We start from the raw sequence: 14,599 nt of genomic DNA, 5'->3' as shown, positions 1-14,599 counted from the left end.
TATTCATTAGAAACCAAAACTAATTGGTGTTTTTTCTTTAAATGTTAAATTTCCTACATTTCAGCTTACCCTGTTTGTATTAATATATAGATGGCTTTTAAACTGGGCCTGAGCTATACCCCACTGGCAGAAGTAGGCCTGAATGCCCTAGAAGAATGGTCTGTTTACATTGGCAAACATGTAATTCAGCCCCATTATAAAGACATTTTACCCAGCCTTGATGGATATCTGAAAACTTCAGCCTTATCAGGTAAGGTTTAGAAGAATTGTGATGTGTATCTTAAATAAAATAGCAATGTAATAACTTCAATAGGACTATTTGTATTTTTATAATTTCTGAAATTTGAACATATTTAAAATATGTTTGATATTTTTGTTATCTCCCCAATTTAGTCAGTATAATTGGGACATAAGAAATAACATTGGGACATATAATTGAGGTATTAAACCTGTTTTTCATTTTACTCACTTATATCCTACCAAGATTTATAGAATCTTCAAGGGCAAGAGCTCTATCTTTAATATCATGAACGCCTTATAAATCCTAATACACTGCCTTGAAATAAATAAATAAATACATTGTTAAATGGGAATTAAAACTATAAAAATTCAATATTAATTTTACATTTTGTTGATTTTTATTGGTTTTCCAAATATAATTGATGAAGTACTAATATTAGCCAGTTATGAAGAATTATCATAGTAGATACAGGTTTAGGAAAAGATTCAAAGGGAAAAAATCATTGGCCAGGCAAAAGTATACTGGTCAAGAAAAGTAGTAGAGTTCAGAAGACAGATTTACTTGAACCAGAATGAAGATGAACATTGTTATTAGATGGAGCAAAAAGAAAGATTCAGATTGGAGAAAGACACTGAAATATTGCTAAGAATTTAAACATTACTGTCATGAAAAATTAAATGAATTAAGTGGAAAATTAAGTGTTAATTGTATCTATGTAAGTCATTTTTTGTTCAACTTAAGTTTTGTTGGTTTGGAAACATTTAAGTGGAAGTTGTGTGACACATTTTATTCAGAGTCTGGTTTTTATGACAACCTTGATGCATATTCAGAGTTTAAGAAGAGTCACAATTTTGAGAGATTTTTCTGTAAATGCTAACAATAACAAGCATTATTTAGAGACAAAAAAATATAAGCTAGTTAATGTTTATAGCTTACTTAGGCTTTAGAAATTCACATTATATAAGGATTGCTGCTATTTGAGTAAATCACTAAAATACATGGACTTAGTTTAAAAAATGAATATATCTAGTAGCAAATGGTACTTTTTGCTTTCTGGAATTTAGTTCAGTCAGTTAGCTCATTGAAAAGATTTATGTTTCTTTTGGGGCACCTGGGTGACTCAGTCAAGCATCTGACTTTGGCTCAGGTCATTATCTCAGGGTCCTGGAATCAAGCTCTGTATCAGGCTTCCCACTTAGCAGGGAGTCTGCTTCTCCCTCTTCCTCTCTCTCTGCCTCTCCCCGCACTCGTGCTCTGTCTCTCTCTCAAATAAATAAATAAAATCTTTAAGAAAAAAAAGGAAATGATGTGTTTCTTTTATTTTTTTTTAAAGATTTTATTTTTATTTGTCAGAGAGAGAGAGGGAACACAAGCAGGGGAGCAGGCAGAAGGAGAAGCAGGCTTCCCGCTGAGCAGGGAGCCTGATGCGGGACTCAATCCCAGGACCCTGGGATCATGACCTGAACTCAAGGCAGACGCTTAACCGACTGAGCCACCAAGGCATCCCATGTTTCTTTTAAATGAATAAGGGAAGATACTGTGATTCTTCTAAGCAGAGGATTTATCTACTCATAAATATGTGTAATGTAGATAATTAGAAGATAGGGAAAAACAGTGAGTAAAATTAAATAACAAGAGAAAATCCATAATCTTAAAAACTATTTTTAGTAATGTTTTATTTGAAATGATCAAACTTTCAGGATAGTTGCATTAATAGTGAAAGGAACTCCTGTATACACTTTACACAGATTCCACAGGTAAGGTTTTGTTCCCTTTGCTTTATCATTACATGTACACTCCTTGTATTTCAAGATAATATAGGTGTGTGTATTTACACATGACATTTTTTTCTGAACCCTTTGTGAGTAAGTTGCAGGCATCATGGATATTTATGCCTAAATGTTGCAATGTGTATTTCTTTCCTTTTTTTTTTTTTTTTTTAAGATTTTATTTATTTATTTTAGAGAGCGCTTGAGCGGGGTGGGGAGCAAAAAGAGGGATAGGCAGATTCCGCACTGAGCACGGAGCCTGACGTGGGGCCCAACCCCATGACCCTGAGATCACGACCCAAGTCAAACACCAAGAGTCAGCTGCTTAACCAACTGAGCCACCCAGGCGCCCCATCCCCCTCTTTCTTTTTCTCTTCCTTTCTGGCTCTCTCTCTGTCTTTCTCTCACATGCACATACTTATATACATACATATATGGATAAGTAAATGTAGAAATAGAAATGAAAGTGTGTGTGTGTGTATGTGTATGTATATATAATACATGCATACATTTCAGATCAGTCCACTGAAAGGACCTGCCTTGGAGTAGTGATACCTTAATAGTAATGAGCAAACCTATTGCCCAGATTATAGCTTCTAAATATCATTTTACCCTGGGGCGCCTGGGTGGCTCAGTCGTTAAGCGTCTGCCTTCAGCTCAGGTCATGATCCCAGGGTCCCAGGATCCCAGGGTCCCAGGATCCCCCCTGCTTGTGTTCCCTCTCTCGCTGGTCTCTCTCTGTCAAATAAATAAATAAAATCTTTAAATAAATAAATAAATAAATATCATTTTACCCTAAAAGAAACCAGTACTCCTTGAAGAGATGACTGGCTCCAGCTTGGAACAGGGAAAATACAAGATAAACCTAGAATATTATATTTTCTGAGACATCAGGAAATTAAGGAAGTGTTCAAAGAATGATGGAGAAATGTCACAGGCCAAATTGGGGATAATTTGGATCAGCAAAAGAAGATAATCACAGGGGAGGATCAAGATGGTGGAGTAGGAGAATCCTGAGTGCACTTCCTCCCATGGACACACTGAAGCTACAATCACATATAAAGCACCTCTCTCTGAGAATGACCTGAGACTAACAAAACAGCTCTTTTATAGCTAAAGATAAAAAGTCACATTGAGACAGGAAGGGCAGAGGTGAAGACTGGCCAAGACCCTTACTCCCAGTGCAGTGACCCACAAGCAGGAGGAATATCATAGGTGTGGAGGTCCTCCCTGAGGAGCAAAGGGTTTAAACCCTATATTGGGCACCCTTCCCTGGGAACCTGTACCAGGAAGATGAGCCCCATGACATATGACTTTCAAAACCACTGAGACTTAATTCTGGAAGAGCTGGAAGGCTATGAGAAACCAAGACTGCACTTTTAAAGGGCCCGTACACAGACTCACTCACTCTGAGACCGAGCACAGGCAGCAGTTTGAAAAGCACCTGGATCATATGTGAAGGAGATTTATTGACTGATTTAAGAATGTATGCTGGAGGGGTAGGGCTATGTAGGAACTTTCTCTGGGAATATACATACATATGTATGTATATAAGTATGTGCATGTGAGAGAAAGACAGAGAGAGCCAGAAAGGAAGAGAAAAAGAGAGGGGGCTGGGGCGCCTGGGTGGCTCAGTTGGTTAAGCGACTGCCTTTGGCTCAGGTCATGATCCTGGAGTCCCAGGATCGAGTCCTGCATTGGGCTCCCTGCTCATCGGGGAGTATGCTTCTCCCTCTGACCCTCCCCCCTCTCATGGCATCCAGTGTTAATGGATGCCAGGTCTGACACTCTGTCTTGCTGGCACCAATTACCCTGCGCTGGTTTTCCTCTGTGAACCAGCCCTGTGCAACCTGCCCACCTTGGCAGACACCCCTCCAAAATGGCTCCCACCCCAGTGTACTGGCAGGTGACTTTGGCCTGGACCAGTGCTCCCCAACCCCAAGTGGCTCCAACCCCACCACACCCTGTAGGCAACCTCAGCCAAGACTGCCTCCCCACCATCAACTCCTGCCTTGCAGGGGCAGCCCCACCACCAGTATACCCAGAACAGTCATAGCCGGCCCTCACAGCCAGCAGATTAGATGATATAGAAGAATGGATCAGTGATCTAGAAGACCGGGTGGTGGAAATTACTCAAATGAAACAGGAAAATGATAGGAAAAGAAAAATGAATTTTTAAAAATAAGAATAAGGGCTCTTTGGGACAACATCAGGCATACTAACATAGGCACTATGGGAGTCCAGAAGAAGTAGACAAAGGGGCAGAAATTTTACTTGAATAAATAATGGCTGAAAACTTCCTAACCTTGGGAAGGAAAATAGACATCCAGGTCCAGGAGGCACAGAAAGTTCTAAACAAGATGAACCCAAAGAGGTCCATAGCAAGCCACATAATTAAAATGGCAAAAAAATAACAATAAAATCTTGAAAGTAGCAAGAGAAAAGCAACTAATTATATAGAAGGAGAACCCCACAAGTCTGTGAGCTGATTTTTCAGCTGAAACTGCAGACCAGAAGAGAGTGGCATGATATATTTAAAGTGATAAAAAAAAAAAAAACTACAATCAAGAATACTCTTCCCAGGGGCACCTGGGTGGCTCAGTTAAGTGGCTGCCTTCAACTCGGGTCATGATCCCAGGGTCCTGGGATTGAGCCCCGGATCGGGCTCCCTGCTCATCAGAGAGCCTGCTTCTCCCTTTCCCTCTGCCTGCCACTCTGCCTACTTGTGCTCTCTCTCTATCTCTCTGTCAAATAAATAAATAAAATCTTTAAAAAAAAAGGAATACTCTTCCCAGTGAGGTTATCATTCAGAATTAAAGGAGAGAGAGGTTTCCCAGACAAACAAAAACTAAAGGAGTTTATCACTATAAGCCAGGCCTTACAAGAAATGTTAAAGGGACTTCTTTAAGTTGAAAAGCGAGGGCATTAATTAGTAACAAGAAAATACATAAAAATACAAATCTCACTAGTAAAGGTAAATACATAGTGAAGATAGTGGATTAATCACTAAACAAAGGTAGTAAAAGCAATTATACCTATGATAGTTAAGAGGTATGCAAAATAAAGAGATGTAAAAATATTGAGTAAAAAAAAATATTGAGTAAAAAACATGGGGGAGTAAAAATGTGCTACTTTTAGAATATGTTCAGTCATAAATGACCATCAATTTTTTTTAAAGATTTTATTTGAGAGAGTGAGACAGAGCATGGGGGGGGCAGGAGGAGGCAGAGGGAGAGGTAGAAGCAGACTCCCCACTGAGCTGGGAGCCTGACGTTGGGCTCAATCCCAGGACCCTGAGATCATGGCCAGAGCTGAAGGCAGACACTTAACCTGACTGAGCCCCCTAGGTGCCCCTAATGACCATCAATTTAAAATAGACTGCTATAGGGCGCCTGGGTGGCTCAGTTGGTTAAGCGACTGCCTTCGGCTCAGGTCATGATCCTGGAGTCCCTGGATCGAGTCCCACATCGGGCTCCTTGCTCAGCAGGGGGTCTGCTTCTCCCTCTGCCCTCTTCCCTCTCGTGCTCTCAGTCTCTCATTCTCTCTCTCTCAAATAAATAAATAAAATCTTAAAAAAAAAAAAATAGACTGCTATTTACATAGGGTGTTATAAACCTCATGGTAACCACAACTCAAAAACCTATAGTAGATACACAAATAATAAAGAGAAAGGAACCCAAATATGCAGTGAAAGTCATCATATCACAAGGGAAGAGAGCAAGAGAAGAGGAAAGGAATGAGAACTTTAACACAACCAGAGAACAATGAACAAAATGGCAATAAGTACATACCTATCAGTAATTACTTTAAATGTAAATGGACTAATGCTTCAATCAAAAGACAGAAAGTGAATGGATTAAAAAAACTAAAACTAAACAAGACCCATCAATATGCTGCCTATAATGACTCACGTCAGACCAAAGGACAAAAAGACACATACAGACTGAAAGTGAAGGGATGGAAGGATCTTCTCTGCAACTGGAAATTAAAAAAGAAAAGCCAGAGTAGTAGTATTTCTATTGGACAAAATAGACCTTTTTTTTATTTGAAATTTTATTTTTTTTAATTTGTATTTTTTGAGAGAGGCTTGGATTGCTATGTACTGCTATCTTAGGACTGCCTTTGCAGTATCCCATAGATTTTGAACCAATGTATTTTCATTCTCATTAGTTTGCAAGTTCCTCTTTAATTTCCTGGTTGACCCATTCATTCTTTAGCAGAATGCTCTTTAGCCTGCAAGTGTTCGAGTTCCTTCTAAATTTCTTCTTGTGATTAAATTGAGTTCAAGTTTGAAAGCATTGTGGTCTGAAAATTGCAGGGAATAATCTCAGTCTTTTGGTATTGGTCTAGACCTGATTTGTGATTCAGTATGTGATGTATTCTGGAGAAAGTTCCATGTGCACTGAGAAGAATGAGTTTTTGTTGATTTAAGATGGAATGTTCTGTGTGTATATGTGTGTATATACACACACACACACACACACCAGCCAAGTCCATCTGGTCCAGTGTGTCATTCAAAGCCCTTGTTTCTTTGTTGATCTTCTGCTTAGATGATCTACATTGCTGTGAGTGGGGTATTGAAGTCCCCTACTATTAATGTATTATTATCAATGTATTTCTTTATTTTGGTTATTAATTGTTTTATATAATTGGCTGCTCCCACGTTGACATATTTATAGTTGTTAGATAGACCCTTTAAGTATGATATAGTGTCCCTCTACATCTCTTACAATAGTCTTTGGTTTAAAATCTAATTTGTTTGATATAAGGATTGCTACCCCAGCTTTCTTTTGGGGTCCATTAGCATGGTAAATGTTTCTCCAACCCCTCACTTTCAGTCTGGAGGTGTCTTTAGGTCTAAAATGAGTCTCTTGTAGACAACATATGGATGGTTCTTGCTTTTTTATCCAATCTGATACCCTGTGTCTTTTGGTTGGAGCATTTAGCCCATTTACATTCAGAGTAACATTGAAAGATACGAATTTAGTGCCATTGTATTGCCTGTAAAGTCCCTGTTTCTGTAGATTGTCTCTGTTACCTTCTGGTCTGTGTTACTCTTCGGGTCCCTCTTTGCATACAGAATCCCCCTTAATATTCTTGCAGGGCTGGCTTGGTGGTCACATATTCTTCACTTTCTGTCTGTCCTGGATATTCTCTCTCTTTCAGTTCTGAATGACAGCCTTGCTGGATAAAGTATTCTTGGCTGCATATTCTTCTCATTGAGTACCCTGAATATATCTTGTCAGCCCTTTCTGGCTTGCCGGGTTTCTGTGGATAGGTCTGATGTTATTCTTATGTTCCTCCCTCTGTAGGTAAGGAACCTCCTCTTCCTAGCTGTGCTCTCAGTATAGCTTCTTTTTCTCGATGATTTGCAAGCTTCACTATTATATTTCAGGGTGTTGATCTATTTTGTTATTTTATGAGGGGTCCTCTCTGCTTCTTGGACATGAATGCTTGTTTCCTTCCCCAGTTTAGGGAAGTTCTCAGCCATGATTTGCTCAAATGTACCTTCCAGCCCTCTCTCTCTCCACGCCCTTTTAATCCCAATAATTCTAACATTGGTTTGTTTCAAGGAATCATTAAATTCTCAAAGGCTTTCTTCATGGGCTGTTAGTTGTCTTTCTCTCTTTTCCTCAACTTCCTTCCTTTCCATCAGCCTGTCTTCTAGATCACTTATTCTCTCTTCTGCTTTATTGACCCTAGCTGTTATAGAATCTCATAGCATTTTTAAGTTCCACCTGATTAGTTCTCATTTCTGCCCTTAGAGATTCTGTATTGTCATTTATGCTTTTCTTTCAAGCCTAGCTATTTTTTTTAAAGATTTTATTTATTCATTTGAGACAGAGCCATACAGAGAGAGAGCATGAGCAGGGGGAGAGGCAGAAGCAGGCTCCCTGCTGAGCCAGGAGCCCAGTATGGGGCTTGATCCCAGGACCCTGGGATAATGACCTGAGCCGAAGACAGATGCTTAATCATCTGAGCTACCCAGGGGCCCCTCAAGCCTAGCTATTAAGTTTATAATTGCTATCATGAATTCTATCTCTGACATCTTACTTATATCCATATTGATTAGCTCTGTGGCAAATAACATTGCCTCTGGTTCTTTCCTTTGTTGTGAATTCCTTCTAGTCATTCTGTCCAGGGAAGGATGAGTGAGCGAATGAACAGAGTCCAAAATGTCAACCATGACCCAAGCAAAATGCACCCTGGAAAAAAATCCAAAGTGGTCGGATGCCACCACAGAAAAACAAACAAAGCCAAAATGAAACTAAACAATAAAAAAGGGTGGGGAAGAGAGACTCTAATCTCACAGTGTGGACAAAGCAGGGTGATTCACTTGTTCCTGATTGAATTTTGGTCTGTGTGTTAGAAAACACTACATCCCAAAATTGCAAAGAAAGCAAAACTTTATATATGTATATATTTATATATTCAATAAAATTGAGTAGAGTGAAAAAAGGACTGGAATGAAGCATGTGAAAAAATAGAAGTTAAAAAGTGACTTAAAATGTAAGTGGGTAAAATAAGAATTTAGTTGAAACAGCAAAAAGGTAAAAAAAAAAAAAAAGAAATTGAAAATTTTAGACTGAAGGATAAATGAGTTGTGAAGAAACACCTGGAGCTCAATTTACTATTTTCTGCTGGTGCTAGGGTTTTACAGTCTTGTGGGATCCATAAGCTTGTCATTCACCTGTACCTCCAGTCTATCTTCTCGTGGAGGGGTGTGCTGTGTTGCTTCTCAGGTATCTTTGCCTAGGCAGAGTTGGTTCAATGTAAGCTGGTCGTCTGTGTGGCTTCTGTTCCCTGGAAGTTTCCCACGCCTCTTCAGAGGGTCAGAGCAAAAATGGCCATGCCCACATCTCCAGCCCAGAGCCGCAAGATTGCGGTCCCCCCTCTTCAATAAACCGTCCTGGTCAAACTGTCTCCACTTCTGTGTGCGCCAGACTCTGCAGACTCCCGTGGCTCGTGCCCACTGCAACTCTCCAGGGAGGTGGGGAGTTCAAGGGACCCTGGAGTGTCTCTGCGCTTTGTGTCTTTGCAACCGCAAGTGGTTTGGGCTCACGCGCGCACCCTTCTGTGCTGCTCTCAGGTCACGGTTGGGTGCTGCCCTACTGCCCTGTCCAGCGCCACCACCAACCTGAGAGCTGCTGCCCAGTTGTGGGCATAGACGTTTCATCCCTATCGGGATGGTAAACGGCCTGCACCTTCTAGTCCTTTTCAGGGTGCCCAAAGAGCCGTCTCCCTACCGGCCTTGCTTACAGTTTATGTCCACCGGAGATGAGAGTCCCTTCTGGGCCCGCTGACCATAACCAGTTTCCCCACTCCACTTCCTGGGCTCTCTGTCGGTTCAGGCACCCCAGTTCTTTCTGTGTCTCCTGGGATCTGGAAACTACAATGACCCTGAGCCCCTTTTAGAAAGGGATGTCTTTCACTGGAGCAGATTTCTAAGGGTCCCAATTTTGTGCTCTGGTGTTCTATCACTTTCCAGGAGCCAACTTATGGAGGCTCCCTCCCCCTCCATTTATCTTCCAGTAGCTCCCTGCAGATTCACGACTCTGCGCCTCTTATCTTGCAAAAAGCAGTTGTTTTTCTTTTCTTTTTTTTAAAGATTTTATTTATTTATTTGACAGATAGAGAGCACAAGTAGGCAGAGAGGCAGGCAGAGGGAGAGGGAGAAGCAGACTCTCCACCGAGCAGGGAGCCCAACGTGGGGCTCGATCCCAGGACCCTGGGATCATGACCTGAGCTGAAGGCAGCCGCTTAACCAACTGAGCCACCCAGGTGCCCCAGCAGTTGTTTTTCTGCTTCTTGAGTTCCAGATATATTTTCTTACATCTCAGGCTGAATTTGTGGGTGTTTAGAATGGTTTGATAGATACCCAGCTAAATTCGAGGGACCAGATGAAACAAGGTCCCCTACTCTCCCGCCATCTTAAGAATGCCCATTTTTTCTTTTTTTTTTTTTTTAAGATTTTATTTATTTGTGAGAGAGAGAATGAGAGAGAGCATGAGAGGGAAGAGGGTCAGAGGGAGAAGCAGACTCCCTGCTGAGCAGAGAGCCCGATGTGGGACTCGATCCCGGGACTCCAGGATCATGACCTCAGCCGAAGGCAGTCGCTTAACCAACTGAGCCACCCAGGCGCCCCTTAAGAATGCCCATTTTAAAAGTTTAAACCAAAATTATTAAACTTGTCTCGTTTGCCAAAGATGTGCCTTAATTATGTAATATGGTTTCCTAAAATGTTTCTGAATTAGTTTTTCTAAGATTTTTTTTTTAAAGTATGGCACATTTAAAGCCTTATAGTGAATGCTGAAAGCATTTTCACAGAATTACAGGAATATTCATTTTACATTTTACTTTATAAGGCACAACAGAGGTCTTTAAAGAGATTTATAATCTAATCTATTAATACCCTCCAAATATAGGAGAACATTATGCACGTAGGGAGAAGTAAAGGCCTTTGTCAATTCAGGCACATATATACGCCAGCAGATGCAGAGCATATTGCTTTAGTTCTGCAATTTGAGTCATAGCTCAAGAGACTCAAGAGTGAGACAAGAGACTCAAGAGTGAGACAAAACACTGACTAGTCCAGGTATCAAAGAGCTGTTTTTCCCAGTGTGTGAAATTCTGAACTAATTTGAGCTCAAAGAAAAAATACCAAAAAACCCAAAACAAACAAAAATCCAGATCCTCTCTTTATCTCTGGACCATCAGCTAGTGGATCTCTAACATCCGTACACAAAAGGTCACAAAGTGGTAAGCAGAGAAATTCTTAGTTATTGCTCCAACCCATGGAGACTAGCTTATTGGGCATAAGCAAACCAAAAGCACAAAATTATAGAGAGGAGAACTAGACAAAGAGAAAGCAGAGGTAAGGTTCTGTTATCATTTGGGATTCACTTCGGGAGCCAAGAAAAGACATGCTGGGATTAAACCATCCCTGAGGTGTCTTCCAGCAAAGCAGCTTACCTGGCTCTGTCAGCCAAAACACTGGACATCTCCAGAACTAGTGAAAAATAACTTTATAGTTTTAAAACTGTAACTCTACATTGGTATAAAGTGCACGTGTCAAAGATTTTATTTAACTCAGTAGTAATAAAGGAACTAGTAAAATGTTAAACTGGCTTCTACAACCTGAATCTAATCATGAGAAAACATTAGACAAATCAAATAGAAGGACAGTATACAAAATTCCTGGCATATAATTTTTTAAGTGTTCAAATCATGAAATTCAAGGGAAGACTGAAGAACTGTTTCAGTTTAAAGGATACTAAAAAGACAGGACAACTAAATATGTCATGGTTCTGAACTAAAGACGTTATTAGGATCGATGCTGGAACATGAATGGAGCTGAGGATTAATTGTGGGTCATGTCTCAAGACAAGTATCCAGATTTGGATAGTTGACGTGGCTGTCACATAGGAGAATGTCCTTGCAGGACTGAAATATCAGGGATGAGGGGGCATCAGGTTGGTAATTTACTCTTAAGTGGTTCAGGAAGGAAGTTTTGTATCATACTTTAAAATTTTCTCTAAGTTTATGATCATTTCAAAAAAAATTTATAAGGAGATATTTTACAGCTCCTCATTGCTTCTCACTGAGTTTTCACCATAATAGTTTTAGTGTCCCTTGATGATTATTCCTAATATTCATTAATGCTGTGATCGTTGCAAAATAGTAATTTTCCAACTCCATCATTCCTGTATACTAGTTGGCATTTTACTATAAGCAGTAACTTTCTTTTCTCACCTATTTTTATTAGTAGGGACTTGTGGATCCTTTTCCAATGACTCCAATCTTTTATTATTATTAATTTTGAAGCTCAGATTGTTTCAATTTGGCTTTCATATAAAGAATGGGGGCTGGCTGCATTTCTTCAAGCAGCTCCTTACTTCTGGAACCACAAAGTGATTCAGGCTCCTCTTATAAATACAGGTCTGCCCATTCTCTGGAGTTAGCCACTTCTCCAAGGAACCATGTTCCTTTTAGTAGACAATGATATTTAAACCAGGACAACCACTATAATTTCCTTTTGTTGTCAAAACATTTTAACCATAATTAAAATTAGGATTTTAATGCTTCTATTTGGCAATATTGTGTGTTCCCTAGTATTCATCAAAAAACTGAATGAATGCTATTTAAAATTGATTTTTGTTTATTGTTGATAGATGAGACCAAGAACAATTGGGAAGTGTCAGCACTTTCTCAAGCTGCCCAGAAAGGATTTAATAAAGTTTTATTAAAGCATCTGAAAAAGACAAAGAACATTTCATCAGTAAGAAATCCCTTGTATTTTCTTTACCTTAAACAATGCAGAGATTAGATTCTAATGCTTATGAAAAGTAAAAATCTTCATTTAAAATGTTAATTCTTATATATAAATTGCAGTATAAAAATAATTTCAATATGTTTTTAGCTGTAAGAATGTAAGAAATATTAACTCTTTGGTTTATTGTCTTGATCTTGTTTTCCTGTTTTCTTCACCTTCAGATGTATTTAGTGGATAATAAAAAGTAGTATGTTTCATATTCAATAAGCAATCAGAATATTGATATGGGTATGTAAGAGTGAATCATTTACATACTAGATCTTAAAATATATCATTTTATCAAATTTAATTCATGCCAGTTTTTGTGTTTTTTGGTGATGATTTCTTAAGATCAGGTTTTTGAGATGTGGCGTATAATGTAATAGGAAAAAAAGAATAAAGAGAGAAAACAGTATAGAGAAAATATGTATTTTAGGTATGAAGTGAAAATTAAAATTTGAAAAACTTCTTATGTTTAGAACTGATAATGCAAGCTCCAGGGTAAATTCTTTCTACCTCATTATCTTTGACAGCTTTTGATTGAGAGACTGCATACAACTGGAAATGTCTGTCTAAAATATTTAAATTATTTTATCACATATAAATAAGGCAAGTTAAAATTACTTGAGAATACCTCAAGTTTTGCAAATAAAATTTCTTTACAGATACATAATCCCATATTCTCTAGGAGAGTGGTTCTTGAAGTGAGGACCCCTGTGGGTTCCAGGGTACAAGGCCAAAACTATTTTTACTCAGTGACATTTGCACTGTGGTGTAATGGTGGGTAACACTGTTGGTTCCTTAGCACTTTATTAAATCTTGACCCTTGAAGGCATGTCTTTTTAATGTTCTGTGTGATGAAACAGGAAGTATGCATAAAACAGTCTACTGCATAGTGCAGTGTAACAGTTCTCTTCAGGAAAAGCACTTTTGTAATGCTTTGAGCTGTGAGCTCAAGTAGCGACTTATTTCATGAACACCATTTTTACTTGAAAGAACAACTGACAAGACAAACTGTAGCTATTCAGTATTTGGCAGAGATTTTATCTAAAATAAATAGAGTGAGCCTGTCACTTCAAAGAAAACATTTGAGATTATTTGTTGCCAATGATAAAATTCAAGCTTTTTAAACAAAAATTAAATTTTGGAAAACTTGAAACCATCACCATGAGCTTGACAGCTTCTCAGTACTTAAAGATTTTTCTGAAGAGATTGGTGATATTAACAAATGTGATTTTTTTTTTCCATATGTAATGAAATGTGTAAACATTTGGAAGATCTGCATAACCGAATAAACCAATATTTTGAGATGACCAGTACATTATGCTACCAAATCATGCATGGGTAAAAAAAAAATCCACTCAAAGTGCAAGATAGACCAATGGATTTTAATGTAACAGACCTTACCACTTGTTCAGTTTTAGAGTAGTGTCAAAGAATAACCACAGTTATCTAAAAAGATTATTAAAATACACCCCCCTCTTCCAAGCATGGCCCAAACAACGTATCACCATAGTTGTTTTCTAGTGAGCCAGACAAAGAGATGCACAAATGTGAAAGTGTCACTTTCCTGAGGTTTTTAAATTTTATTTGGAAAATACAGTTACTTTTCCTAAAACTATGTCATTTGTTAACGTGTAATGGGTTTCATATTTTTAAATAAAATAATAACAATGTCAAGGTTTTAATCTCTAGTATGATAAATATTGATAAATATGATCCACTTTAAAAGTTCTTTGGGGATCCTCAGTATTTTTTAAGGGTATAAAGGGTCCTGCCGAAACTTTGGAACTGCTGGCCTTGGAAATGGATATCTAACTGCAAAACTGGAAAACATGTGACTTCTTTCCATGAATTTGCAATAATATTAACAGCAGTACTATGTAGATATAATGAGCCATTAAGAGACATTAATAACAGAGAGGGTCGTAAAATAGTTTATTTTTTCCTCTCATAATTCTCTTAATTTTTAACTCTCTTATCATCACATGTATATCATTGTTCAAATTTGCAGAATGAAGCACTGTCCTTAGAAGAAATAAGGATTAGAGTAGTACAAATGCTTGGCTTTCTAGGAGGACAAATAAACAAAAATCTCCTAACAGGTAAACTTTGCTTTAAAATAAATTTACCTCTGTAGATGTATTTGTACTTTAATTTGGATGTGTAAAGATCATGGTATATTCTGGTATTTGCTCCTATATGTGATTTATATATTTTCAAATAAGATTACAAAGAACAGTATTTTGCCTAATGAAATGCTTTGACTATACCCAT

The 14,599-nt window shown here is 38.4% G+C and overlaps 1 protein-coding gene across 5 annotated transcripts in view; it reads left to right on the top strand.

Annotated features, from left to right (window-relative positions):
- PRKDC (protein kinase, DNA-activated, catalytic subunit) overlaps nt 1–14,599 on the top strand; it is a 243,275-nt gene that overhangs the window by 25,471 nt on the left and 203,205 nt on the right. For all 5 annotated transcript variants that reach the window (XM_035011118.1, XM_035011120.1, XM_035011117.1 and 2 more), the window contains 3 exons: nt 91–250; nt 12,183–12,289; nt 14,337–14,427. In XM_035011118.1, coding sequence (XP_034867009.1) covers nt 91–250; nt 12,183–12,289; nt 14,337–14,427 — 358 coding nt within the window. The remainder of the gene's footprint in view (nt 1–90; nt 251–12,182; nt 12,290–14,336; nt 14,428–14,599) is intronic.

Source organism: Mirounga leonina, unplaced genomic scaffold, assembly GCF_011800145.1.
Source record: "Mirounga leonina isolate KUSES-001 unplaced genomic scaffold, KU_Mleo_1.0 Mir_165, whole genome shotgun sequence".
NCBI lineage: Eukaryota > Metazoa > Chordata > Mammalia > Carnivora > Phocidae > Mirounga > Mirounga leonina.
The sequence above is the reverse complement of the archived record's forward strand: the minus strand, read 5'-3'. Positions and strand labels throughout refer to the sequence as shown.